General features: G+C 33.3%; 2 protein-coding genes and 2 long non-coding RNA genes across 8 annotated transcripts; 2 read left to right on the top strand and 2 right to left on the bottom strand.

Moving 5' to 3' along the window:
• Positions 1–151: 151 nt before the first annotated feature.
• Positions 152–10511, top strand: LOC125057486 (serine/threonine-protein phosphatase 4 regulatory subunit 3). Of its 5 annotated transcripts, none has more exons than XM_047661244.1 (10): positions 152–274; positions 671–1085; positions 1216–2151; positions 2362–2554; positions 2820–2962; positions 3431–3606; positions 4321–4511; positions 5713–5895; positions 6204–6331; positions 8503–10511. In XM_047661244.1, the coding sequence occupies exons 2-10, from the start codon at positions 789–791 to the stop codon at positions 8617–8619; spliced, it is 2364 nt and encodes a 787-aa protein (XP_047517200.1). In that variant the 5' UTR covers positions 152–274; positions 671–788; the 3' UTR covers positions 8620–10511. The 5 variants fall into 5 exon arrangements, with proteins under 5 accessions (XP_047517200.1, XP_047517506.1, XP_047517284.1 ...); XM_047661550.1 differs by having other exon boundaries at positions 6204–6307; XM_047661328.1 differs by having other exon boundaries at positions 213–310.
• Positions 10512–11811: 1300 nt separating this feature from the next.
• On the bottom strand, positions 11812–16682 carry LOC125057761 (cilia- and flagella-associated protein 36). The gene is made up of 7 exons (XM_047661672.1): positions 16436–16682; positions 16282–16358; positions 15890–16093; positions 15350–15486; positions 14404–14590; positions 13945–14068; positions 11812–13267 (listed from the first exon to the last, which is right to left on the bottom strand). Exons 1-7 carry the CDS (start codon positions 16539–16541, stop codon positions 13110–13112), a joined length of 993 nt encoding a protein of 330 aa, XP_047517628.1. The 5' UTR covers positions 16542–16682; the 3' UTR covers positions 11812–13109.
• A 218-nt stretch (positions 16683–16900) lies between these two features.
• Positions 16901–19045, top strand: LOC125054197. The gene is made up of 4 exons (XR_007117678.1): positions 16901–17436; positions 17865–17989; positions 18182–18262; positions 18331–19045. It is a non-coding gene; the product is annotated as an uncharacterized LOC125054197 (long non-coding RNA).
• Positions 19046–19719: 674 nt separating this feature from the next.
• Positions 19720–21593, bottom strand: LOC125054733. Its single transcript, XR_007117746.1, has 2 exons — positions 21443–21593; positions 19720–19753 (listed from the first exon to the last, which is right to left on the bottom strand). It is a non-coding gene; the product is annotated as an uncharacterized LOC125054733 (long non-coding RNA).
• Positions 21594–27922: the final 6329 nt, after the last annotated feature.

Below are 27922 nucleotides of genomic sequence, written 5' to 3' on the forward strand. Positions count from 1 at the left end.
TAATTTTAAACATTTTGAGTAACCTCGAGTTCATGTAATGTAAAAAAAAACTTAATATTGTATATTAAAGTCACATAAAAGTTATTTAATATATGATTTTACAGTCAAATTCATACAAAAAAACAAATAAGACGCGTAGCATATTAAACTATCAGTTTATAAATATTGTGCATTTAAAATTACCGCCATTTCACATTTTAATTTGAGAACCCCATTAGTAGAAGCGTTGTTGGAAATCCAATATGGCGTTATCTGATGTTTTAATATTTTGAAGGTACGTCAATTTGACGATTCTGTAATGTGTATCCCGGTAAATATCTTGTTTTTAGTGTGGTTTAAGTATAAAATGTAATCAATGATATAGTTTTAGTTTTATTTTAGTTTATGAAAGTGTAGTGAAAGTCTGGTGATTGTATTGTTTTGTTTGTAATTTCCGATAATTTAGTGAACCATTGTCGTACAAAAATTTAATGAGCTCAGTTGATATTTACGTTTCTGCTTATCAGTAAACGTAATTTCTTAATATATACGTTGTTATTTTAATGTACAATGTTGTGTTTTTGTAAAGACCCGAGACTTGAATGTAATTATAGTAATTGTAATTATATTATATCTATATATGCAAAATTTTAGTGGTTATGTGTATATTATCGAATGTTTTTTGTTACAGAAGTCTATGTTTTATTACCAATGGGAGTTAAATAATTCAAACTGCCGGTGCATATGAATAGCGCCAGAAAACGTGATTCATAATTTGAGATATTAGTTGTAGTCGCGCGAATGCGATCATGACTGACACTAGACGAAGGGTGAAGCTGTATGCTCTGAACGCTGACCGGCAGTGGGACGATAGAGGGACAGGCCATGTATCCTCATGTTACGTTGATAGGCTAAAAGGTACCTCTTTATTGGTGAGAGCAGAATCAGATGGAACATTATTATTAGAAAGTAAGATACAACCAGATACAGCGTATCAAAAACAACAAGATACTTTAATAGTATGGTCAGAAGGTGATAACTTTGATTTAGCTTTAAGTTTTCAAGAGAAAGCTGGATGTGATGAAATATGGGAGAAAATTTGTCAGGTAAGAGTGATTTTTTTTATATGTATTAAATTAAGGCTATTAAATTGTGCTTCTTTACCCAACAAGCTAAGCTTGAGTATAAAAAAACTCCAATTACAATTACTAGTAACTTTAAACTTTATGATTATAGGTACAAGGCAAAGATCCTTCTGTTGAAATAACACAAGATATAGTAGAAGAATCTGAAGATGAGAGGTATGATGAAATGTCTGATAGTGTACAACCAGTAGAATTACCAGCCTGTGAAATGGGTCGCTTGGAAGATATCAGTGAATTGGTTAACAGTTGTTTGGTCTCTCCAACGAGAAAGGACAAGCTAGCAGCAGCTTTAGAGACCCAGCACTATATTAAAAAACTTCTCAATCTCTTTCACATGTGTGAAGATATAGAGAATATTGAAGGCTTGCACCATCTCTATGAGATCTTCAAAAGCATTTTCCTTCTCAATAAAAACACGCTGTTTGAAACAATGTTTGCAGATGACACAATATTTGATGTTGTTGGATGTCTAGAATATGATCCCAGTTTACCCCAGCCTAAGAAACATAGAGAATATTTAAGAGAGCTTGCTAAATTTCGAGAAGCCATTCCCATTAAAAATAAGGATTTACTAGCTAAAATACATCAAACATACAGAGTACAGTACATACAAGATATTGTCTTACCGACTCCAACAGTCTTTGAAGATAATCTGTTAAGCACATTGTCCAGTTTTATATTTTTTAATAAAGTAGAAATAGTGAAGCTAATAGAAGAAGATGAGAGGTTTTTAACAGATTTATTTAAGTTACTTATGGACAGTAAGACTCCTGATGTCAAAAGGCGAGAATTAGTTTTATTCTTAAAGGAGTTTTGCAATTTTTCTCAAAATCTTCAGCCGCAAGATAAAGATGCCTTCTATAAGACGCTTGTGTCGTTGGGGATCCTTCCTGCTTTAGAAATAACACTAAGTATAGATGATCAGAAGACGAAGACTGCATCTATAGATATTTTGACTTATATAGTTGAGTTTTCACCTTCAGTGGTGAGGGATTACACATTACAACAAGCTAACAACACTGAAGAGGTATTTTATCATTTTACTAATGACATTATTTCTGTCAATAAATGCATTAAATTAGCATAAAAATTGTTAAAATGATCATTAATAGCTAAATTTACATTACAATGTCAATATAAGGCTCATTAACACAAAAAAATTCATACTAAAAAAAGTTTATTGTTGCATCACATCTTATTCCAATAAGCACTTTATTTCTTTGGTTTAATATTTCAGGAACAAATGCTTTTAAACATTGTGATAGAACAAATGCTTCGAGATAGAGATCCCGAGTTGGGTGGGGCCGTCCAACTTATGGGTGTTCTACGTATACTTCTCGATCCCGAGAGTATGCTGGCATCTGTGAATAAAAGTGAAAAGGCGGACTTCTTAAATTTTTTCTATAAGCACAGTATACAAACATTAATAGGTAAGGGTTGTGAATTTATATAGAGTTCGATATTCTACCTACATGTAAGGAGTCTTATTTTAATATTATTAAACAAATACTAGTTAATTTTTAAGTACATGTAACATATTGAAGAGTTTATGCCCGACTTCATAATCAAAGAGTAAATGTTCCACTTTTAAGCAAATAATATAATTTTGAAAAAATATATCTCTAACAATTTTAATATATTTAAAAGGACATTTACAAAAAGTATTAATATTAAAAATATGTGAACAAATTACAGCACCCTTACTAGACAACACAACAGGAGAGACCCCTCTAAAAGAAGATTACCACACAGTGCAGTTACTCGGTTTAGTGCTGGAACTACTTTCCTTCTGTGTCGAACATCATACATACCACATCAAGACCTGTATATTAAATAAAGTAAGTTTTGTATATTATATTATGATTATATCCCCGAGTGGGCTGTGACAGATATTTTTTTCTTTAATCCTTATACCTTCTGATGAATTAAAACATTTTGTTTCTTTGAGACATTTTGGTTAAAACAAAAAAAAAGCTGGACTAGTTAAATTCAAAGGAAGCACACATCATTAAAAATTATTAAAGATTTTAAATCCTTTAAATCGTTGTATCTGTTGGCAGAGTTTATTTCTATGTTGTTCCTTTTATTTTCTGTTGCCACTCGGTTTGTATATGAAGGTAGTAGTTACGTATGTATGTTTGACATACATACATAACATACATAAATTATTTCGGAAGTCAGTCACAAGTTACCCTTGTTTTATACTAATGTTTGCCCCTGCATGCTCCATTACTTAGACCTTTGGATTCTACCTACATAGATAGATGGATTTGGGTAGATTTAAATCTAAAACAATCTAATTCTAGGATCTGCTCCGTCGTATCTTGGTACTGATGAGATCGACGCACACGTTCCTCGTCCTCGGCGCTCTGCGGTTTATGAGGAAAATTATCGCGTTGAAGGACGAATACTATAATCGTTATATTATTAAGGGAAATCTCTTTGCACCAGTGATAGATGCGTTCCTTAGGAATAATGGGAGGTGAGATTTTTACTTTATGATTTTATAAGTACCACTATTGGAAATTATTGGTGTTTAAATTCTCTTAAATTTTTTATCAGTTAAAAATCACTTATTTTTGTCATTTAGTGATAAATATTGGAGCATTAATAATTGTACATTTTTATGTGTTCAATACAGGTGTACTTTTAAATTCTTGCGTACATGAAAATTGACAAAAGACTAACATTTATTTAAAATAAAAAATTGAATTACATTTTTAGTAATTTATAAATAAGTTACTATACTTTATTTAATCTATAGGTTTGGCTTATTAAAATCCGTCTGCTTGGTTCTATGCCCTTAATTTTTTCAAAAATTTTGCAAGAAACTTTAAACCTAGTTTTAATTTCAAATTGTAATAAAAGTTTAATATAGCTTTTAGAAAAATTATTACTATGTCTCAGTAAAATCAAGTTTCAGAGTTAAATAAAGTAAACACATATTTCAAGTCATAACACTGAATTAATTCCTTTATTGATTGAAATTTACTTACGAATTCTTAAATTGACTAAGAATATGAGACTTTTGCCGCTTTACGAGAATTTTTATAAATTTTGTTCTTCAGAATAAATTTCCCTCTCTTAGCTTCAAGTGAAGCACCTTATATTAACTACTATTTGTTAACCAACTTAAACGAAAGAGGTATGATTTTTTTTCAAGAATAATCGCATCAAAATCACTTTGACATTCCAGGTATAATTTATTAGACTCGGCTATTTTAGAATTATTTGAGTTTATCAAACTCGAGGACATAAAGTCGTTATGTTCGCACGTCGTAGAGAACTACGGCAAGATATTAGAAGACGTGGAGTACGTACAAACGTTCAAGGCCTTGAGGACGCGCTACGACCAGCATCAGGATAAGCTTAAGGAGAGAGATAGAGGTGAGTCTGAGATATTTTTACTCAATAAGAGACTTATTTCTAATTAAAAAAAAAAAAAAATGTGGTAGGGGAAATCTTATATTTAATTAAACCAACAAATAAATTAAAAAAACACACAAACTTTTAAGCTGGAGTTCGATTATTATTAATTTCGTAATCCTACAGCTTACATAAATTAAAAAACAATTATACAAAATATATAGCCAAAAAGGGAATATATAATATATACAAAAAGGTTCAAACATTAAATTCGATTCGATTAAATTCGTTTTGACATGACTTTGTGAATTAAACTAGTTTTACTTTAGTTGAAAGCTTTGACCTTAATTGCACTGAGGCCTGCAACTTTTGAGATAATTGTGTTGCAACTTGTGAATATTATAAGAATGTTACCTCGTGTGACTCAAGGTTTCAGATATACTCAAATACTGGTTTGTTTATTTACAGCCCATACTTACATACCCAAATTTCAACAAAATATATTAACATATATACATATATATTGTGCGTTGTTAGTATGAATTATATTAAACAAGGTCACAAGACAATTATTTAATTTAGAAACTGTTTTATTTGATAAAACGTGTTAAATTATTTCGAGAAACGGAGGGATAGTTTTATATGAATAAAGTACCAAAAAAAAATAGTACAAAATAATAAAAAAAATTTTTTTTATTGTACCTATAGTCATTATACGTAATAATAATACATACATATTATTATTTTTTATATAAAAATGTGTACAGCCAGCTAAAGAAAATTGTTATTTTGATATTTTTTATTAATAAACTACGTACTATATACAAATTTATTGTTAATTATAACTGAAAAAAAGAAGAAGTTTCAATGGTACATTTAAAAAATAACTCAGAATATTTCTTTGAAACTGACCCATAAATTTAACACCGAAACGTAAACGCTTACCTACCTACTTAGCTGATAACAACAACAACATCAATGGCGCTACAACCATTTTAGGTCTGGGCCTCAGATTTCTGTATCTGTATCATGATCATTTGGCAATAAGGTGATCAGCCTTCTGTGCCTGACAGACGCCGTCGACTTTTTGGGTCTAAGACATGTCGATGTTCTCCTTCACCGTTCGAGCGAATATTAAATGCGCACATGGAAAAATTTAATTAAAAATTCTATTGATACCACCGTGATTCTTTATATATATGAATAAATATTTTGATTCCAGTAAGTGGTAGCGTTGGAGTATCAGAAGCGGTGGTTCCATCTCTCCTGCGGTCTCGGTACCGACGCGAAGCGCGGCAGCCCGATGACGAAGAGGAGATGTGGTTCAATGATGAGGACGAGCTGGAAGATGAAGCGCCTCTCGATACAGCGCAGACGCACGCGCATCACGCGTTGGATGCCATCGGTGAGCGTTGCTATTACTTTTTTGGACTTAAAATTACATTTTCCATATCCATTTAATATTTAAGAATAAGTGATAAATTAAGGTTTTATTATTTATAAAATAAATTTTAAAAAAATATTTTGATAAAATACTAATAATATACACATACATATAAACTTGTTTTTGTTATACTTAAGTAAATTTGTTGAATTTTGTTTAGATTTTACCTCTTGTTAAGTCCCGTAAGTTGAGTCGATTCCCTTCGAAACACATTTTTGTATAGATCACCTTGAAAATATATAAATTGAATTTGAAATGTCCATTTCCAGGCAAGATAGTGGAGAAGAAAGTGTCCCCCAGCGTGACCACAGAGGTCGCGAACGGGCCAAGTCGGGTGCTGAGTGCGTCGCCGAAGCCGCAAACAGACGTACAGGTATCGCCCACATTACTCAGTAAGGTAATTAGTGTCCTACCGATCACGGAGGGGGCTTCGCTTCGCACCTTACCAGTGACATGTTATTAATACCGAAATAACTTAATAAAACATCATTAACATATCTAATATTAAAAAAAATAAAGTTTCGTTGAACGTGTTGTCTATACGTCCAGTACGTACTAATGGTACATACTGATGATGTAATATGCAACAGTTTTTTTATAAATTGTCTCTGCACCAAGACATCATTGTACATAATGATCTAGCCTAACTTAACACTAATAAGTCATTTAAAACTAACCTGATTTACTAAAATTGATATTTAACATAAGAAAGTGTCCAATAACACTACTTACTCTCTATTAAGGGGAAGACACTCTGTTCTTGTATGTATTATATTTTTCCACTTACCACTGTTTAGCACTTAAGACTAACGTGCACTAACACTAAATCATTAATTCAAATGGTTTTGTCCTTTTCAATCTTTTCACTCGGCCCGTGGTGTCAGGAAGAAAAAAAAATGTTTTTTATTTTATACCGTTACGTTGAATATAAAATTAATAATTAATTTAAGTGTTTGCTTAAATTAATTTACAGTATTTCATGGATGATATATACAATTTTGTTTAAATTATTTTTAGTTACAAATGTTTGATTCATAAGTAAACGGATGTAGTGTGTCGCTGGTAGATACAAAATAAAATACTGTTTATCTAAATTGAAAATTTAAATAATTTTATAAAGTGACTTAAAATATATTAGAAAGGTTTAATTCCCAAAGAAAATTTTGTCAAGACAAAATTTGTATTTGTATAGAAAACGTGCTTCCATAGTTTGAATTTAATTTGTGTATAGATAATGTTAGCTTCTCTTCCATGAGAACAATTATTATATTAGAAGAGAAACCTGTGACAGTATTTTATTTCTTACCTATTTTTAGTGAGATTCGCCGCATGCCGTTATTATTTGCCTTGCCTTCGCATCTCCAAGTCAAAGGTGCCGAGTCGCGTCATCAAAGCCGGCATGTCATAGATTACAGACCTATCACAGCCAGCTTTGATGAGCACGAATCCACCGCCGAACCCATCAAGCCATACGACTTCGTCTTCGTACGTTTGCATATGGAAGAAATTTTATTATTAAGCTTATAAGAGAAGAGACATTTTGTTTAATGTATGGGATATTTCTTACAGTTAAATTTACATTTTGGTTGCACAGCATCACCAAAACAGCTCCAATTTCTATTATTATAATGTTAATTATTTATTTATTAGTAATCTGACACCTAACACATATCCATATTATAAAACGAAACACTTAGACAATACACAAAGCCAAAACAGATTACATAGATACACAAAATATATGAAACAGAATACATAACTAGATTAATAGAAGAAAACTGAAATTATTACTTAATATTTTAAAGAAACAAATAAATTGTTACTGCTAAACAAAATGAGGGTCTTTTTCCGCTTATTTAAATATTTCCTCACGTAATCTTTGGTGAGGTGAAAAATTCAACATCTTCCTAATTAATGTCAGTTAGTTAAAACCCGAAACACTACAGATAATTAATGTTCGATAATAAAACTTTATTCATGACAGAAATGTTCGACTCATTGCAGCTTCGCTTGAAGTTTTGTAATAGAAGCATGTTTAAATAGTTATAATTATTAAGAGCTTATTTATATTACATGAGACTCGCGGTTAATTTAATGGTAAGGTGATTTCTGGCCTTTATAACTAAAAAAAATCAAATCATAATTTGTTAGAGTAAAAAGTCAAAATATTGAAGATCTCACAGTATTGTCTCTCACTCACTCACCTAACTGAGATTTTACGAATGAATTATTGATCGATTTCTTAAACACCGTTTATTTTGACAATAAAAACAATCGTAGTCTGGAAGGTCGTTCGGAATATATAAAATAAAATATGTTTAATTTGGAACATAAGATACAGGTATCATTTATTCCACGTCATTAAATCCCAACTCATCGGCAAAGAAGACAGAGGGTGTAGGCCAAGAGAAAAAGCATCTCGGTACTCTTTTAAAATAGCAAATCATCAACATGCCCGGCAATATTTTTATTCATAGAGTTTATTTCAATATCGTAAAACATTTTATTTACGCTTTGAAGCTACGGGTCATGAGTATGTAGCACTATATTATATTAAATCTGTTCCAGGGTTTGGTGGATTACGACGGAGATTCCGATGAAGAAGAGGAAAGTGGGACGAGCGGGACGAGTGGAACCAGTGGGACGAATGAGGAGCGGGAGGCGAAACGGCCCAGACTCGCGTAGTCTTCAGATTCCAGTCCCCTAACGTCTCCCCTGGAGAAAGTATGATGTTCCCGGGTTCCCAGTTTCAAGGAATATATTCCCCCGTCTCGCTCCCCTGTGCGTACGTAAGGGCTTTTTGTTAAAGGATTGAAGCCAAGTTCATGGTTAATGGTCCGTTTTTCTTAAACGTCGATTTACTGATAACGAAACGCCACTAACGGACCGTTTTCCGGTAAGCTGAACTTAGCTAGTGCATACAAGTCAATCAAAGTTAAGAGCCGCTTAAGTTATATTTGAGTGACTTTAGTTCAAAAAATGTAATTGAGCGCGACCCTCTATTTGCGCTTGATTATATTCACTGATTCGTGTGATTAAGTAATGGTCAGTTGATTATAATATTAATAGCCAAAAAATCAAATTTTTTGTTAGAACGTGTAATATTTGCCTTCCATATTTTAGCCTAATTTTAGTTTATTATCTATGGTATTTGTGCATATTTGGACTATAAATACATAATATAAAAATACAAAGGCATTGCAATGTTTATATTAATCTGAGGTGCGACTATAATGCAAATTAATGTAACATTAGGGTTTAATTTGTTGAAGTATACGAAATTATTTATATTATCTATAGTTCACATACAGCATGGCAACCCTGGCCCTTTAAATATTTTTTTAATATTAGACAAAACTGGCCATTACTAATCTTCCAATCCCGAGCGATATAATTTTAATATCACTGAAATTTAAGTAATGTACAGACGAGTTTTGTCCTCGCTAATTATTTTATTAATTAAAAATGATCCAAAACGAAATTGCGGCCGACGTTCATTGATTTTATTCCTGATGGTACTGCCATATGTTTTTAATACAAATGTATATATAAAGGCGCATAACGCACTCACGTTTCGGCCGCTAATATTTATTAAATTAATGGGGTTATTCTGTAATTTGGTTACGATTAAAGTTTAGGCCAAAAATTCACATTAAAAATGATCGTATGAGTCGTATCTCAATACAAAGTAACCCAGTATTTATGCTTTCTATTATAATATATAATGTAAATACGATTGGCACTCAAGTGTCGCATTATCATTAGTTGAACGTCGTAGTGTATAAACCGGAAGGTATCACAATGTAGAACAAAATATCGGTTATGGTATGTCAAAAACGGCCGATGCGTACGCATTTACGTACTTATACGTCGAACACGTCTACGTACACGGACGTAGGTATACGTTGAACACGATGTCGAAACGCCTAATCATAATTTTATACAAATTTTCTTAAAGAAAACAATTTTCGGAGCTCGGTCAGCCCGACGTATACGTGTGCGATCGCATCGGTTGTGCATTTATGTTGCATTTCCATATTAAGAAAGCGAATTGTTTATCACAAACTTCTCATTAACAATAAAGAAACGATTCGGTATTCGTAAACGACTGAAATGAAACATAAATGTTTTTGAACGGTGAGGTCACCATTCGGATGATTGTAATCAAATAAAGTACAAAGAAAATGTGAGTGGGATTTATTATATTACTTTTAGTAAAGGACACAATGAATGTGGAATGTATGTATGTGTGTCGAAAGGATACACTAAACGACCAACAATAGATTATTTTCATTGGAATTGCATCTGTAGAAAAATAATCGACAAATTACTGCTAGTTACACAAGTTAAAACGTATTCAGTTTTCGTTCTCTTGAATCTCCTAAAGCTGTCTTGAACCTTCTCTAATCGATACCTTCGTTCAAAATAAACGACGCATGAGATTTTCATAAACAATTGTTACTCCATAAGCTTGACAAAGTATTAAAAACTGAAATGTCGACAGATGTTAATAAATAATCTTAGTGTTGGGTATAATATAGCAAGAATCGTATCGAGAACTTAGGCTGTATTTGGAACTAAAGGCAACAAACCATTGGTCACATAGGGCCGTCTACTATGAGGTATCTCAATTCACAATCTCCACTCGAGTACTGTCAAATATGTCAAAAAATCTTGAAACTAGATTTAAAGTTGAAAGTTGACATGTAAAATGCCATATTTTCCATATTTATTCAACCTGTCAAATCTAACAATGTAAAAAACAACGTACGTAACGTATACCAATTATTAATGAAACTATTTCAAGTGCGGCTTAAGACGGATAGACGCTAGAAGAATGTTCATAGGGGCCGTTTTAGTATTACGTAAGCAGATTGATTGCAATTACACCCCCTCCCCCCTCTTGTCAGCAAGAGCTAGCAAAGCTCTCAAAAATAATAGTACATAAACGTTTTAATTTTTTGTAGGAATCCTCGAAAATATATTTCATTTTCAAGCATAGACAATGTAATATGTGTAAAAAAGTAAATACTGTTCACGTAATCACCAAATAAAGAAGATCAAAGACCCCCCTTTCCCCCTATAGTGCTTACGTAATGCTGAAACGGCCCCATACGTACTCGACGCAAATCTTTTACATTTTTTCTTAATACTTTGTCAAACTCCTTAATGCAACTACAAACCTGGTAGTACAGTACAAATTGGAATATTAAAATACGTTGCATACACTAACCAGTAGTTAATGCATCGGTTAAGATAATTTTTAATTTTCAACGTAAAGTTCTTCAAAATCTTTTATTTTATTTTCTCGAGTTTCATTTATTTTGACGAAACGCTTGTGTAATTCGCATGTAATTTTATATACTTGCGTAATAATGTTTGACAATATTCATAAATATTTATGAGTTTGCGATTTTGCATTTTAAATTTTGACACGATACTCCAAAATTGTCGTACATTATTCAAAGGTGATAATCGCTTTGATGCACAAAAAGGGGGGCGTGGCAATGTCGAAAGATCCACATCATTCGATTGCTATTGGTCTGGAAAATGTGACCCGTGTTTGGACCCCTTGTCCAACCAAGCAACAAAATAAGCACTTATTATATAGAGAATTCAAGATTTTATTTGAGTGACTCGGTCCATTCTCAATCAAAAATGTTAACAGAGCCACGCGAAATGCCAGTTTTGCTAGCCTAAAGTTTTAGAAGATTTTCTACTAAAAGTACACGCGCAAACTTTCCCCCACAACGCATATACGGTCTAGTTCACAATCACAATAGACAAACGGGCACATCGCTTGACAATAAAGAATTATTTAAAATCATTTTGCAAATTAAAACTTAGCGTGGCTCTGAGATTATTTTTGTTTCAACCAATATAGATTTAATTATTTGTACTCTATCGTTAATAAAATACAATTACAAAAAACGTAATTGTAATTTTCTTAGTCCTTCCGACATTTCGAAAATGACGCTTGCGGTCTCTAACACAATAAGACTTAGTTTAGGCGTAGGAGACCCCGACTGTTATTTAACCTTAATTGTATTATTATGCATGAAACAGGCTTTTTTAAAGTTACCTAGCCGTTATTTTATTCTTTTAACAGTCCAAAACATATCAGTTTTAACCGTTTTTATAAATTTGATCTCAAAATGTTGTAATTCAAACTACATCGACGCAATCCTATAAATCATTTTTTAACTTATGCACAGCGACGGCGAGACAAAATTTTACGAGCGTGGAATGAATTGTCAGAAATTTGTAAATATTTTGTGTACTTTATTTGTCCTGTGAATAATGCCTGGTTTCCATATCACCTTACGAGTAACGCACGGTTATTGGTAAAGTGTTTATCGAGCGGCATCATCCGACTGTCAATTATATTTGATTTTTTATATTCCTTGAAATGACTTCCGTTGATTAAATTTCTAGATAAAAGTAGACTGTAACAATAACTATTTTTTATCTGTCTAGGTGGTTGACCATCGTAAACTAATTTATACACAGAATTAAATTTATAATAGATTTAACTATTGGCGAGTTGTGTAAAATAAATAAGCTTATAATAATGCTAATTTTATGTCACTAGTTACGTAAGCAATATAAATATAAGAAATACGATACATCTTGTGTTATTTATTTCGACGATCTAATCTTAGTGAAACATTTTGTCACTAACAAGAACAATACATCTATTGATAAGCAATTGCGACAAGTTCTTCAAACAAGCTCATAATAAACAAAAACATCAGCCATAACTTCTATGGAAAACGGTTATTAGAATTAGAAAGAAAAATAAATACATTTTTGGACCTGCTTGTTACAAAGAGCCTAGCCTGACTTTCGGAGTGGTAAAATTTGGGCTGCCCATGTAATGTTTTTCTTAAGAATAGTTTGAGAAATCTGAAACACCTATTTCTAACATATTTTATATCAAATACAAAAACAAACCACTTCAAAGACCCCTTATTCTTTATAGTTGAAGCGGAACCTGTGAGTAAGAAGTACATAAAAATATAAGCATTATGTAAAATCAAAAGAGGATTTTGTCCTTCTTACAATTGATTAACGCAAGTGCTTTCTGCAAGTGTCACCCTTCGTCAAAGGTCAACGGCCTAACACAGGCTTTTAATACCAAAAATAAATACATTAAATTCAAAGAGGCTAAAATATTAATGGCTGCTTTCCACCACTTCGGTCTTAAGTTTAGTAGCGAGGGCCCTTCGTAACAGCATTGCGTCTGGAGACGGAGCTGGTGCTGAGCCAGATAGAGCTGCTTGGGCCATTCGTGCTGATTTAGGCCTTTGGAACTTTGCTGTGCCTTCGCCACCTTGAACAACGTATTTTTTTTTATTTGACTCGTACATTCAAAAAGGCTTTTGTCACAGTGTAAGTGAAACAAGACAACTATTTAAAGAAAAATAAATATGCTTGTGGCATAAAATAACGAGTTTTTATAAGTTACTAGCAGACTATCACCCCAAAAAAGGTTACACCCGATGGGGGGGGCCTTCTACGCCACTGGAGCTATCCTATCATTTAAGTTAGATCAAACTGCACACGGTGTGATTTCATTGAAATCGGTTAAGTAGTTTAGGACAAACAACGTGACGCGTAATTTACATACATTAAGATATATGTATTTATCAACATAATTGTGGCTATTTAAAAAAATCTCCAAAAATTATAGTCGATTATAAGTGGAGCAACAAGTTTTTTTATCTCCGTACGTGGTAATCTCTTGTATATTTAAAAGTTATCGGTCATTATTTTATTCTTTAGTATTATCATTATTGCACGTTAGTTCATTTAATATAAAAAAAATATAAGATTAGAGAGAGAAGATATAAGAGAATTCTGCAATGTGACTATGATCGCTTCTTGGCACTAAATATCACAAGATAAAAGTTTTACAACTTATAAACCCAGAATGGAATTTTATACAACGGAACCAAAAACCTAGACTGAGATTGATAGATGCTGACTTAAAATAGTTAGTAAAATTACCGCCAGACAGCGCTTCAGTTTCAGCGCCAAGTTGTTTTTCACGAACTTGCTTCTTTAAAGCCAACAGCTTGTCCCGCTGTTGTTTTAAATACTCTTGTCGTGCCTTTATTTCTTCTTCCGATACCTATAAATACAAAGGAAGTACCGCAATGATAACAAAAGAAATATGTAGATTGAATATGAAAATATTATTTAATGCGAGCTGATTACAGCAAATAATTTTCAATAAACGTAACGTATAGTGGCAAATAGAAGACCCAGTCTTTTCTCAAAAGACAAATTGAAAAATTAGTTTGTAGAAACACGTATTTTTTATTTTTTATGAAATATTTGTTGTGTTTGAAGTCCCGTAATTATGCAATAGAAATCCGTCCGATTTTGTTTTTCAAGGCATAGGTTAACAGCCTTTTGTGTCTTTGGCACATACGTCAACAAACACGAAGGGTGTTGTTAACTTACCTCTGGCTTTTTCGGTACAACGACCACTGGAATCTTAACTTTTGGTTTTTCTTTGGGGGTTTCTACCACTTTGATCTCATCTCTTTTCTCAAAACTATGCAGTTTCGTCAGAAGAGTTTGCTTTTCAGCCTTAACCTCTTCTGGTGGGACTGTAACCTCGTCGGTATCCGAGTCGTCAAGTTTCAGTCTAAATCATAAAATATCTTTGAAGATTTTTGCTGTTCTTGCACCTACTTCGCGATCAACTTCCATTTAACTGGGGCTTCAGCCCCGGGGCCTCCACAATAGAGACTTCGGATATATTTTTTTAGATTTTGTCAAGAAAACAATTTTTCTTTTGATATATTTTTATGTTTGTTAAATACTAAAATAATCTAATTGCCCAACAATATATTATTGATTGAAAAACTCGACTAAAAAGGTTGTTCATTTTATTTGGAAAATAATTTGGGGCCACAGGGCCTCCACTCCTTTGTTGCCCCGAGACCTCCAGACCGGCGCAGTATATAGTGTTAATCATTCTATAAGTTGTTTTAGATTCTACTATGTAACTTGAAAGGTCGAAGCGGACTAACGCCTCTATTTTAACTACGTCAACAAATGCAATTGAGGGTCCGAGCCACTTGTTTTTTTATGGAACAGGGGGCAAACGGGAAGTGGGCAGCAAGATTATCTGATGTTAAGTGATAACAATGGACACTCTCAATGGCAAGTGCGCTGCCGGCCTCTTAGGAATTGGTACACTCTTTTCTCGAAGGACCCAAAGTCGAATTGGTTTGGAAATACTTCAGTAGGTAGCCGGTTCCACATTGTGCTGGTTCGTGGTAAAAACTGCCATAAATAATGCTAAGTTGTGGAACGATTATTATGAGTTTACGATCTTTATGTCACGAAGACATTTATAAATGTAATGTATGTATACATGTTTTCAAAAAGTTCACATTACTTCTTAATTTCAATCATGACGTCATCGTTATCCGGCCATTCGACGCTTTCGTCACTTTGTGAGGAATCCAGCTCTTCACCGTCACACGAGAATAAACTTGGCATAGTGCCGTATCGTTTTTCAATTAAATCCAAAGCCTGAGGGAATAATATAAGTTATTGTTAATTGTGTTAAGCCTAGGTTTCCTAGAAAAGCGGTGCCGTTAACTAGCGGCCATCATTTTACGGTTGTCAAGCTTAGGTTTCCTAGAAAAGCGGTGTACAGAATTCTGCCTAGTTACTTGTGCGAAACCTGAGGTCGTGTTTGAAGTCCGACTGTGGATATCTTTTTATTAGAACCTCTTGAACAGGAAATTAAGGTAATGGAGAATATCGAGAAGAAACTGGCATGTGACAAATCTATAAAATCAACCACGTAGTAATCAAAGAAATTGATGCAATCTAAGGCCAAGCCTCTAAATCCTTTTAACAGCAAAAACCGGCAATAGATAATCATTATTATAACATAGTCCTAAATATATTTTTTGTAGGTAACAGTAACCTGCAATTGTAATTCCACATTTTTATGTGTCATCATTTTAACGAACATTTCGTAGTCGTTAGCGGCCCATATCTGCTCAAATAGACGTTTGTGAAAGTACGTGGGAAGCCCCGCTAAATCACTCGCGGAGAGGCGACATGCCGCTTCAAATTGATCTGCCGAGATGCCGATGTCATCCATAAACGATCCAAGCATCACGTCCACCTGATAAGAGATAACACAAGATTTTATGAGTACCTATGCATATCATAAAGGAAACATTTTAAGATAAACCCAGACATTATTGATTACGTAACAAAGTTTAATAACTATTGTAATCCACTTAGCTCGGTTAGAAGTTATAATGGCTTTGTAGATAGATATTCAAATATTTTAGTACTGAATACTCATACCAAGTTCCTATATTCATCGTGTATTTTCTTATAATCTGGCCTGTCAACAACTTCTCCATCATCCGAAGGTTCGAAAGCTTAAACATAATTAGGTGATTATAGCTTTACCCTTGAAAAGTGTAAATGTTTGAATATGTATAAAGACAACACATACGCAAAGATTTTTCTTCAATAAATGTTTGTAAAGGAACATTCCACACGGGTCCATGTAGAAAACCAACTAAAGAGTCAAAAACCCAGGCGTTATTGTCCATATTCATGACGACCAAACTTAAATAGATGGTGAGGCTGCTCTTATACCGAAAATGAATGAGCCTTGTCAATAATATTTAGATTATTATTTGCATCTTAGTTACTATAGTAACGATATATTTATGTGAATTTTGTAAATTTGGTTAATATTGCTTTGCCATACTTGCTGTCGAAACAATATAATAAAAATAACCTTATGATATTATTACCGTTAAATTAATAATAAAAATTTCTTTACAAATTTAATAAATTAATTGGGAATTAAATGGGATTATAATAATTGTATTCGATATTAAATAGTATATAACTGATAGTTGACAATGCCAACTGTCAATTGTCGACTTGAAAATCATGTAAGGTTTGCGTTTGACTTTATCGGAAAACTTGTATTATTGTTTACAAATACAAAATAAGCTTGATAAAGAAATCGCATACAATATAATAAGATATTTGTATGTTACAATTATATCGAACTGCATATTTTATTATTGGCTTAGGTGGAAGTTTATAAACATTCAGGACCTCGAAAAATTCAGGCTTTCGAGCTCTTTTGTTCAATTAGAAAACAGAATAAGGATTTCAGTTTTGTAATATCAAAATCAACTTATAATTTAGAAATGACAGTCAACAAACAAATTATCGATAATGAAAATGTCAACGGCTTCAACATTACACTAAAAGTGGAAAAACGTAATATTAATCCAACGTCTCAGCGCTATGTAATATCATACAAAAATAAGGAACAAAAGTCATCATTATGGTCAAAGAAGTCCCTTATATGTGCAATAATCTTCAATATTTTAGCCATGAGCTATATTCGTATAAGTTTTACAGCAACTTTGATTATTATTATTGTGATGTCATTCCTTATATTTTTCTGGGTTACACACACCGTACAGTCAGGTAACTTATCATCAATTATTTATATGGAAACAAAACTACATATAGTTTTACAATACCATATGACATTCAAAAGTGGATTTATTTCATTCTACTTTAGTTTTTCTTCAAAATATAACTATAAGTAACATTCAGATTTCCAACTTTCTAAGTTTCAAATTATAACTCCCGTTTTTATAACACCTTTAACTTATTCATTAATGAAATAATAAAGTCTTGACTTGAAATCTTAATCCTAAACCAATCGTAATATAAATTGGGATTGGTTTAGGATCTCAGTATTTTATATAATGAATATAAAAATACCTAGAAATGATAAAAAAATTTTTGCTTGCAAACTTATAACCAAATATTTAGTATACTAAATATCTCTTTATCTATGTACAAAATCATATGAAATTCATAAAATTTTATCTATTTTTTTATTTCAGAAACACTTCTAGTTATTCCGACTGTGGGTATACAGACCTCAGTGAAGTATGTTGTAGGTAGAGAAGATAATTATGTTTCTTGGAATAACATTGATGATGTCATTATTAATGAAGTTATTAAATTTGTAAGTACATTGTGTATAGAAAAAACTCCTTACATATCTGCAGCTACCAAAATAAATCAGCTAGAGGCACTTCCATCTGTTATTAAGTAAACTTGACTATTGCACACAGAATAATCTTGACTTATTATTTTGTCTTGACTGAATGATTTTGTCTTTATAGAAAAGTAATATTTTCAAATGTTTCTATTTCAGAATAGAGTTCTTTACTTTCTCACAATTTTAGTAAAGGGTAATAACCAGGCAGATCAAATTAAATTAATGCCATTATTTAAGGTATGCATTTTTAAATAAAATTATTATATTTAAAACCCATTATTTAAATAAAAACTTTTTCTTCGCAGTACACAAAACCAAGGCTTATGATGCTGGAAGTTATTTATTCTGAAATACAATTATTATTACTAGACTCAAGGAAAGAAACCAATGAGTTTGGGGAAGGGCAAGGTTCTGGGGATAAATAGAGAAATGTAAAAAAATTGAATAGCTTAGTATATGCAACATTTCTCATACATTGTTAGAAAAAACATTAACAGAGATGTTCTCAATTTTGTTTACTTATTTGTTTTATATAGTTATTTAATAAACCAGACACTACTTGACTGATAAGTTTTGGATTCACAATTACTTTGTGTATTAGTTATGAATTCATAGTTAAAATATATTACAATTATTTTACAATTGTTACTGCTGTTTTAGCAAATGTTTTGAATGAATATTAGGTTTAAATAATTATTATAAAATTACATAATTAAAATTTTAGACTGTGAATATTTTAGTATTCAGAATATTTAATTTAACTGTTTGTATTTGAGTGTTGTAATATCAATATAGATATAACTGTTAGTGATAGTTTTGTATTGTGATTAGTTAAGAATTTTTATTTGAGATAATAGGTTGGATTCAATTTCTTTGTGTTGCTAAATATAACCAGAGCTTGGCTTATAGTTAATTTAGCTAGTACAGTCTATGCATAAAATGTAGCTGTAATAAAATTTAATACAGATGCAAGCATTTATTCATTATTATTGCACAGCAATATACAAATTTTCTTTAATACATTTATCTTTGATTTTCTCTCAACATATACCTATTGTATATAATATAAATATAATAGGTATATGTAGGTATAATATAATAAAATAAACCAGTGGCGCTCTACAACCTCTTTAGGTCTTGGCCTCAGATTTCTGAATCAGTTTCATGATCATTTTTAAATCTTATAGACAAGTAGGTGATCAGCCTCCAGTGCCTAACACACCGTCGACTTTTTGGGTCTAAGACATGTCGGTTTCCTTACGATGTTTTCCTTCACCGTTCGAGCAAATGTTAAATGCGCACATAGAAAGTTCATTGGTGCACAGCCGGGGATCGAACCTACGTCCTATGAGAGTCGCACGCTGAAGCCACTAGGCCAACACTGCTCTCACCTATTGTATATACATATATTAATACTATAAGTAATTTACTAAATGAAAACATTTTTACATGATACATTAAAATGTGAGGTCATTTAAAATTCGCGATATTTTTTAAAAATATACCTTCAATGTTTGCTGTAATTTATAAAAAAAATATATTTAAAAGCTATTAATTAACCGGATATAAACACGAAATTATTACATTAAGATATCTCGACGTTTCAATATTATTAATAGTCCGGGAGGTAGCGTTGCATTTTCGGCAGTGATTTTACGCCGACTATTTTCCTTCTTTCACTATTTATCTCGAAATACTTATAACTGAATCAAGCGTCAGCTGGCGCACCTGCGGTGGGTGTGGAATTGGGAGGTTGCGAAAGAAGTAAAAAAAAATAAAAAAATAAGTAATAGTACGCTGCCTGAAACTTTTTCCGTGAATAGTTGATGTCATACTGAGCATAAAAAAAATCGTCAGCTGCATCGTGAAGGGGGGATTATGCGTCAGCTGCTCGCATGAACTTGTAATAAAATCACGTGAAATAAAGTCATAGTACGCCGGATGAAATTGGACTACGTGATCGTTTAAATAATTCAAAGTACGAAAATAACAATCAGCTGCGTGTATAGCGGTGGAAAGACCGTCAGCTGACGCAGTAAAGGTAAAGATTATTCTAGAAATGCACAGAATCTTTCTCGATATATTTTTGTCTCGTTTTATTCGTAACAAAATGCACGAGATGAAATAAAATCGAGTGTAAAATTAAATAAACGCAAAATAAAATGAAGGGTGATATAAACAAAATCGAAATATAGAAATAAAAAGATCGCAAAAGTTATTCGTTGTCGATGGTATCGCTATCATCATCGTTGTCTGACGAATCATCGGCCGAACTGTCCTGGAGGAAATCGTTCTCTTCGTCTTGATCGAGTTCTTGGCCTCGATTCTCTTCACCGTCATCTGTAAATGACCATGTAAATTATCAAAATTAGGCTACTAGAAAGCTCAAAGAAAGTGTCACCGACAAAAATTCCATACCGCCAATATTGTCGCTGCTATCCGCTCGTACTGGTGACTGATAGGACTGGTACTTGATCTCCTTCGAACCATTTGAAGACATATTTGTCGTCGTTTTCTTCCCATCCCCAAATCCTAAATCCTCCAAAGGTGCGCTATGTATGACGTGCGCAGTGAATGCTGGCGTAGCTCGGATTTACATGGTGGGAAGATCGCCCCGTCGATACGGCTTTTCCACTTGAGCACGCCGTTTTTCTCATTGATTTGATAATTTTTCGCGAAGGTAGCAACGCGTGTAGCATTGACATCGTTTATCGATTTAAACCCGTACAAGCGACAAACTAATTCTTCAATCGTTATGAAGACCTTGTCTAATTCACGACCCGGAATAGTTGCGATATTCCCCAACGCTTGCATATATGCCTGTGATTTTCGGAACAATTGTAAAGGCTTTTTTTTCTTTCCTGTAAAATGCGGGATTAAAATCACAGCCTGTGAGGGCATGGAAACCTGGCAACGCAGAGCACAAATCGGTTCCCAAGGTCCGTTCGTTCGACGAGGAGAACCGAAACTGATTGTGTACGACAAAGATTCCCCAGGCAGATGCTGCTTTGAAATTTTAGGGGGAGAGGTTTAGGTAGCCCGAAGGTCGTGCTATGGGTTCAAGCAAGCCCAGAATGTATCGCAAAATATGTGTTTGAAAGCAAACAGCCTGACAGCAATGCTCCAAAATTTTAAATCTTGACTGGGTCAGCTGACGGTCTTTCCACCGCTACATAAACAGCTGATTGTTGTTTTCGTACTCTATATTTTTTGTAGAATCACGGAGTTAAATTTCATTCGGCGTATTATAACTTTTTTTTTTTTACGTTTTTTTTCACAAGTGCATGCGGGCAGCTGACGCATAATCCCCCCTCCACGATGCAGCTGATGATTTTTTTTTTGCTCAGTATGACATCAACTATTCATGGAACAAGTTTCAGCCAGCGTACTATTACTTTATTTTTTTATTTTTTTTACCTCTTTCGCAGCCTCCTACACCCGCACCCACCGCTACTTGAGCAGCTGACGGTCGGTTCACTTATTAGTCATATAAGATCAACTATCGATGTTAATATCAGCCGGCTTACTATGACTTTTGCATTTGCAACGCTACCTCCCGGACTATAATATTAATCTCGTTGGCCACGATTTCTGAAAAGGACTCAAAACGTCAACCTTTTTATTTATTTCGTAATCCTACAGCTAACAGAAAAATATATATAAAAATTTACATTAAAAATATAGCCGAAGATTGAATACAAAATATTTACAAAAAAGAAAAAAATGTGATGTGTGATGGTGTAAAGGTATACGTGAAGGTGTGGACCCGGCAAACCTTTGTTTTGCCATGTATATTATTTCTAGTAAATATTTTTTTATTTCAATCAAAATAACTATCTTCAATAATAAAAAAATAGGTGTTGATCGTAGAGTGATGAAAATTAGGGGCTGTATGTGTGCTGTGTATTTATGTATGCTATATCATAAAAAATGAAAACAGAAAAAAAATTTTTTTTTTGGGGTGGATACCCCATATCACTTAGGGGTTTGAAAGATAGATAGTAGCCGATTCTCAGACTTACTGTTTATGTATAAAACATTTTATAAGAATCGGTCGAACCGTTTCGGATGAGTATGGGTTTGTGACACGAGAATTTTATATATTCGATAAATTCGCCAAAACCAAAGATTAATGTGTATGAAGCATGGATAAATGTGTCATACTCGTAAATAAAACAATATTTTATTCCATTTTACAATTGTTTAACAAACTGATACAAAACACTGATGCAGTTGCACACGGACTTTCTGCTAACAAAACAGCAATTCGGTGTTGGTATCCCAATTTGTTCTGAGCTTGTTTCGTTCCTGAATATTGCCAAAACAGGGAGCGCAGTTTGCGCTCCATTGCTTCCACGTAACGATATGTAGCTATTGAAAGGTATGTATCGATTGTTATACTTGGTCCGATTATACGTGGAGCTAAACTATGTATAAAATATAACAATTGGATCTGCAATAAAAAGTCTTTATTACGGTCGCAGGCAAATTGACTTTCATCGCATAAGATTTTAAAAACCATTTCAAATTATTTATTCGTGACTGTACAAAACGCCAAGTTTATTGTCATTAAACTTAAGTATAATGTAAACGAATGATCCATGATTAAATCTCGTTGTACACGACTTTCCTAAACATTGGTCGAATCGTGTCAAAATTGCGGGAAGTTTCGTATATATAGTGTAATTGTATAATTAATAATATAATTTTGAGATATACGTATTTTACCGTCGGCTATATTCGAGATGTTCAGTCTCGTGAAGGCTGTTGTACATCATAAGCATCACTAATTGGCAGGCTTGGAGGATTATATCCTGTCGGAGGAGTATTATAATCTGCCAGAATATCCAAAAAAGCTTTTTTTAACATATTGATGGTAGGTATTGTTGAATCAAATGTTTTAATGGAACGTTTTGATTCTAAAACTAATAAACCACCAAAGAAACGGTTCTAATGTTCAAGTCTAAGTTTGACATCTAAAAATCAAATAGATATCTTTTGTTTCCGTAATCGTACTCAGTAAAGGTAAAATAAAGAATCTTGTAAAAAGTTAACATAAAACCCCTATAACAGGAATGTTCCCCGTGACCTTTGCGTATTCACTTTCCCTGCAAATAAAACTGACGGCATGATTATTTAATAACACGACAGCCTCCGGGGATGACAGATATTTCGAATAATAGAAGGGCCGATTTTATTAAGGAGGTTCCTGTTTGCATTGCAAAAAGCTGTACCTATGAAGGGCTGATTGATTGCATTGTCTTCACGCACACAATCTATATGGTAATTTTGTAGCGCGTTTTTTGGGTCCCATCCTTATTATGGTAATCTAGGTCAACTGTAATATCCGGTGGGAAAGCTCAAGATAAGAGTATTTTTTATAAGATAGGATTATGATCCGTGAAGGAGGTTAATTAGTAAGAGCTCACGGAAAATTAAAGAGATTTTAATGAAGTGCTATACTAAATCTTACCTGTCCTAAGCGTTTTGGAGTAGGTACCTGAATAGAATCTATATTTGTAATAATGAATCCCTATTTCCCTTGGTCATAGCATCACGCGTGAACGGCTGAATCGATTTCGGCAATTTTTGTTGTGTTTGTTATTAGTCAGGAAGGAAGGTTTTTATATAAGAAAAAAATTAGAAAATTGCGCGAAAAAATACATTTAAGAAGACTTAAACACACAATTCAAACTTTTTTAATGTTACCTTATGGCGTTTGACATAACATAGACAGAATGCGTGCTGCAAATATGGTCAAAGAGGATGTAAGAAAAATGAATATCGTTTAAAACAAATGCTTCGATCGGAGTTATTACATTGATAAAATACATATAAAATAATTAATTTATGATTTCTAACAAAAAATGACTAGAAAATGTGAACAATAAAATATAGTGAATTTGGAATCCAGATTGGCAGATTCGATCCGACGTGGTTGTTTTGTATATCTACGACCGAGTTGCTTAAAGAAAATATCGCATAAAGTCGAGGTAAATACGTGCAAATTACTATAAAGAGCATTAATTGCAGTGTCATTTGTACTGTCACACTATTGAAGGAGCATTTATTGCTGTGCAATTTCGGAATTCTTTATATTTCCTATATTAAATAAAATCATATAAAATAATCATCTTTACACTAAATTGGAAGAAAGCGTACCATAAGAAAAATAAGTTAAACATTAATGGTTAGTACATCCACTCGTCACAAGAGGGCAGTTTCACCAAGAATAAAAAATATCGTACTAAGCACTCAAGTAAATTAAGTACTTTGAAACAAATACCCAAAATGGAACCCCAATTAAAAATTCTCTTAGAAAAAATGGAGGAAATGAAACAATCTTTCAAAGAACAAAATGAAGAACTGGCTGAAAAATTCACGAAAAGCCTCTTAAACACTATAGACGAGAAACTTAGTCCTGTTATAGCTGAGAACCAGAAACTAAAAGAAGAAGTGAAAATCTTTCAAACGCGCGTGCAAAACTTGGAAAGAGAAGCAAGAAAGAACAATGTAATACTACATGGCATTGCAGAAACGGAAAAAAACACAGCTGAACTCTGGAAAAACGCAATAGATGTACTAAACGAAACAGCACGAAGAAGCGAAGGGGTGCGCCAGTGGGACCATTGGGAGATAAGTAATCTGAGAAGACTTGGCAAGAAAATTGGAAACAAAATAAGACCAATCCTGGTTACTCTTTCTTTAACTTGGCGTAAATACGAACTCTTAAAAAATAATAAAAACTTCCCTCCAAATATATATGCGACGGAAGACTATCCCAAAGATGTCATCTTAAAAAGAAAGGGTCTAAAGCAAAAGAAAGAACAGGAAGAGAAAAATGGAAAAATCGCCTTTATAAGGTATGATAAGCTGATAGTAAAGGAGAAAGAATCGACATACTCGAAAAGGAAACGCTCACAATCCAAATCACCATCTGAAAATAAACAACAACACAAGAATGACATAACGGCTCCGAAGAAAGTAAACAAAACATATAATATATTTCGTTCCAGAGCAAATTCAACGTCGGGACTTGGAGAACATAACAACAAATAACAATTACCACGCAAACAAAATACTCCCCAATCCGGCTGGTCCCCGTGGGGAAAGCGACCACCACCCTCCATTACATCAGAAAAATAAAGAAGAAGACATCAATAAGGACAACAATAAAAGTAAACAAAGGCGCTCCATGTTACAAAAATTAATATTATGCACATTCAACGTTAGATCCCTATCATCCAAAACAAGACAATTAGAACTCAACTATGCACTAAGAGAAATCAATTGGGATGTTATAGGGTTAGCCGAAATAAAAAGGATGGGTTGTAGTATTGAAGAATATGAAGATTACATCTTCTGCTACATTGGGGAAACGTTAGGACTTCATGGAGTAGGATTTTTGATAAAAAAGTATCTCAAAAATAATATTGTAAACTTTACGGGGATTTCAGAAAGAGTGGCATTCATAAAATTAAAATTTAAAAACTTGTCATTAACACTTATTCAAGTCTATGCTCCCACAGAAAGTGCAGCCGAAGAAGAAATCCATAGGTTTTACGAAGATCTTAGGAGAGCTCATGAGTCAGCTGACAAAAACGTAGTCGTAATGGGAGACTTTAATGCCAAAGTAGGGATGCCGGGTCCTTACGAAAGAGGAATAATGGGCAAATATGGTTATGGTACAAGAAATCTAAGGGGTGAACGCCTTATACAATATGCCAATGAGTATAAACTATCAGTGCTGAACACATTCTTCAAGAAAAAACCATCACGCAAATGGACATGGGTATCTCCTGACCAAAGAACAAAAAACGAAATTGATTTCATACTGAGCAATAATCCAAAATCTATAACCAATATGGAAATATTAGGAAATGTTAACTTCCCATCAGACCACAGAATGCTGAGATGTTGCCTGACCCTAACATCCCCAAAGATGAGTCGAAGATCATTTCAAAAAACAGTAAGCTCACTTAAGACTAGGGCAGAAATAACAGAATATATGCGAAACCTTGAGGAGAATTCGAAAGCATTACATGATAGTTTGGAGAACAAAATAAACATACAAAAACTTAACGATAACATAGAAGAAATAATTTCAACAAGTCTTAAATTAGAAAACAAAACAAACAACAAAAACAAACAAAAAATACTTAAAAAAGATACATTAGAACTAATCTCGAAGCGCCGAGAACTAACTTCTAAAAAAAATAAAACTGTAGTTACAAAAGCTCAAATAAAAAACATCTGGAAACAAACCTACAAAGCAATCAGAGAAGACTACGCCACGTACAGGAAAACAATAATCGAGGAAAACCTAGCAACGTCCAGAAGCGCAAAGCGAGCATACAAAGAATTAAATACACACAAAACATGGATTCAGAGCCTAAGAAACAGTCAGAAGAAAGCAATAAATAGGGAAGACATCCTAGAGCTTGCAACCAACTTTTACCAAGAACTTTACAAAAAACAACCAGAAATTACAAAAATTGAAGAAGACAACGTATATCCGAGAACGACTCATCAGGAGCATATAGATATGGATACAACGATCATGCCTATAAGTAAAGTCGAAATATTGCATCACATAAAAACCCTTAAGTCAGGAAAAAGCCCGGGGCCAGATAACATAACCAACGAGGCCCTGAAATTTGGAGCACCTATCCTAGCTACATATCTGACAATACTTTTTAACATGGTAATAGAACGAGAGGAAGTTCCAAAACAATGGCGCCAATCAAATATAGTATTGCTGTACAAAAAAGGCAACCCATTAGACATTGTGAACTACAGGCCAATCAGTTTGGTATCCGTAATATATAAATTGTTTTCATCAATAATACTAAGCAGAATATCAACAAAAATTGACAATAACCAACCAGTAGAGCAAGCAGGCTTCCGCCCAGGATATTCTACTATCGACCACATCCACACTATCGAACAAATCATCGAAAAATACAATGAATTTAACAAACCACTCTACATAGCATTTGTAGACTATTCGAAAGCGTTCGACAGTATAACGCATACATCCATATGGAAAGCGCTTAAAATTAATAAAGTAAATGAAAAATATATAAATATATTACAGAACATATACAGCAATAGTGTTGGTAGAATAAAGCTAGAAAACAAAGGCCGAGAAATTCGAATTGAAAGAGGTGTAAGACAGGGTGACCCACTTTCCCCAAAATTATTTATAGCAGTCCTCGAAGATGTATTCAAAGGTATAGAATGGAATAATAACGGCCTCTGGATACGAAACAAACATCTTACTCACCTTAGATTCGCAGACGACATAGCCGTCTTCAGTGACACCGCTACAAAATTAGAAAAAATGCTCCAAACATTAGACAGGGAAAGTCAAAAAGTCGGGCTTTACATGAATACCACAAAAACAAGAATCTTATCCAACAGTGTGTGCCAGCCAATCAGAGTCGACAGTAAACCTATAGAATATGTTAACAACTATGTATATTTAGGAAAACAAGTATCTTTCGATAAGAACAGCAGGGAAAACGAAGTAGATAGAAGAATAAACGTGACTTGGAAGAAATACTGGACCCACAAGGAAATTCTGAAAGGAAACTACAGTCTACAACACAAGAAGATAATGATGGATTCAAATATTTTACCTTGTCTTACATACGCAAGTCAAACGTGGGTTTTCAGCAAGAAAACAACTAGAAAAATCCTGTCTTGCCAGCATGCTATGGAAAGAAGCATCCTAAAGTTAAGGAGAATAAACAAAATAAAAAATGTTGAAATCCGTAAAAAAACCAAACTTACAGATGCACTTGAACAAGCTCTAAGGCTAAAATGGAAATGGGCAGGTCATATTGCTAGAGCGCGGGATAAAAGATGGACACTAGAAATAACAAAATGGACTGG

This window comes from Pieris napi, chromosome 1 (genome assembly GCF_905475465.1).
Source record: "Pieris napi chromosome 1, ilPieNapi1.2, whole genome shotgun sequence".
Lineage (NCBI taxonomy): Eukaryota > Metazoa > Arthropoda > Insecta > Lepidoptera > Pieridae > Pieris > Pieris napi.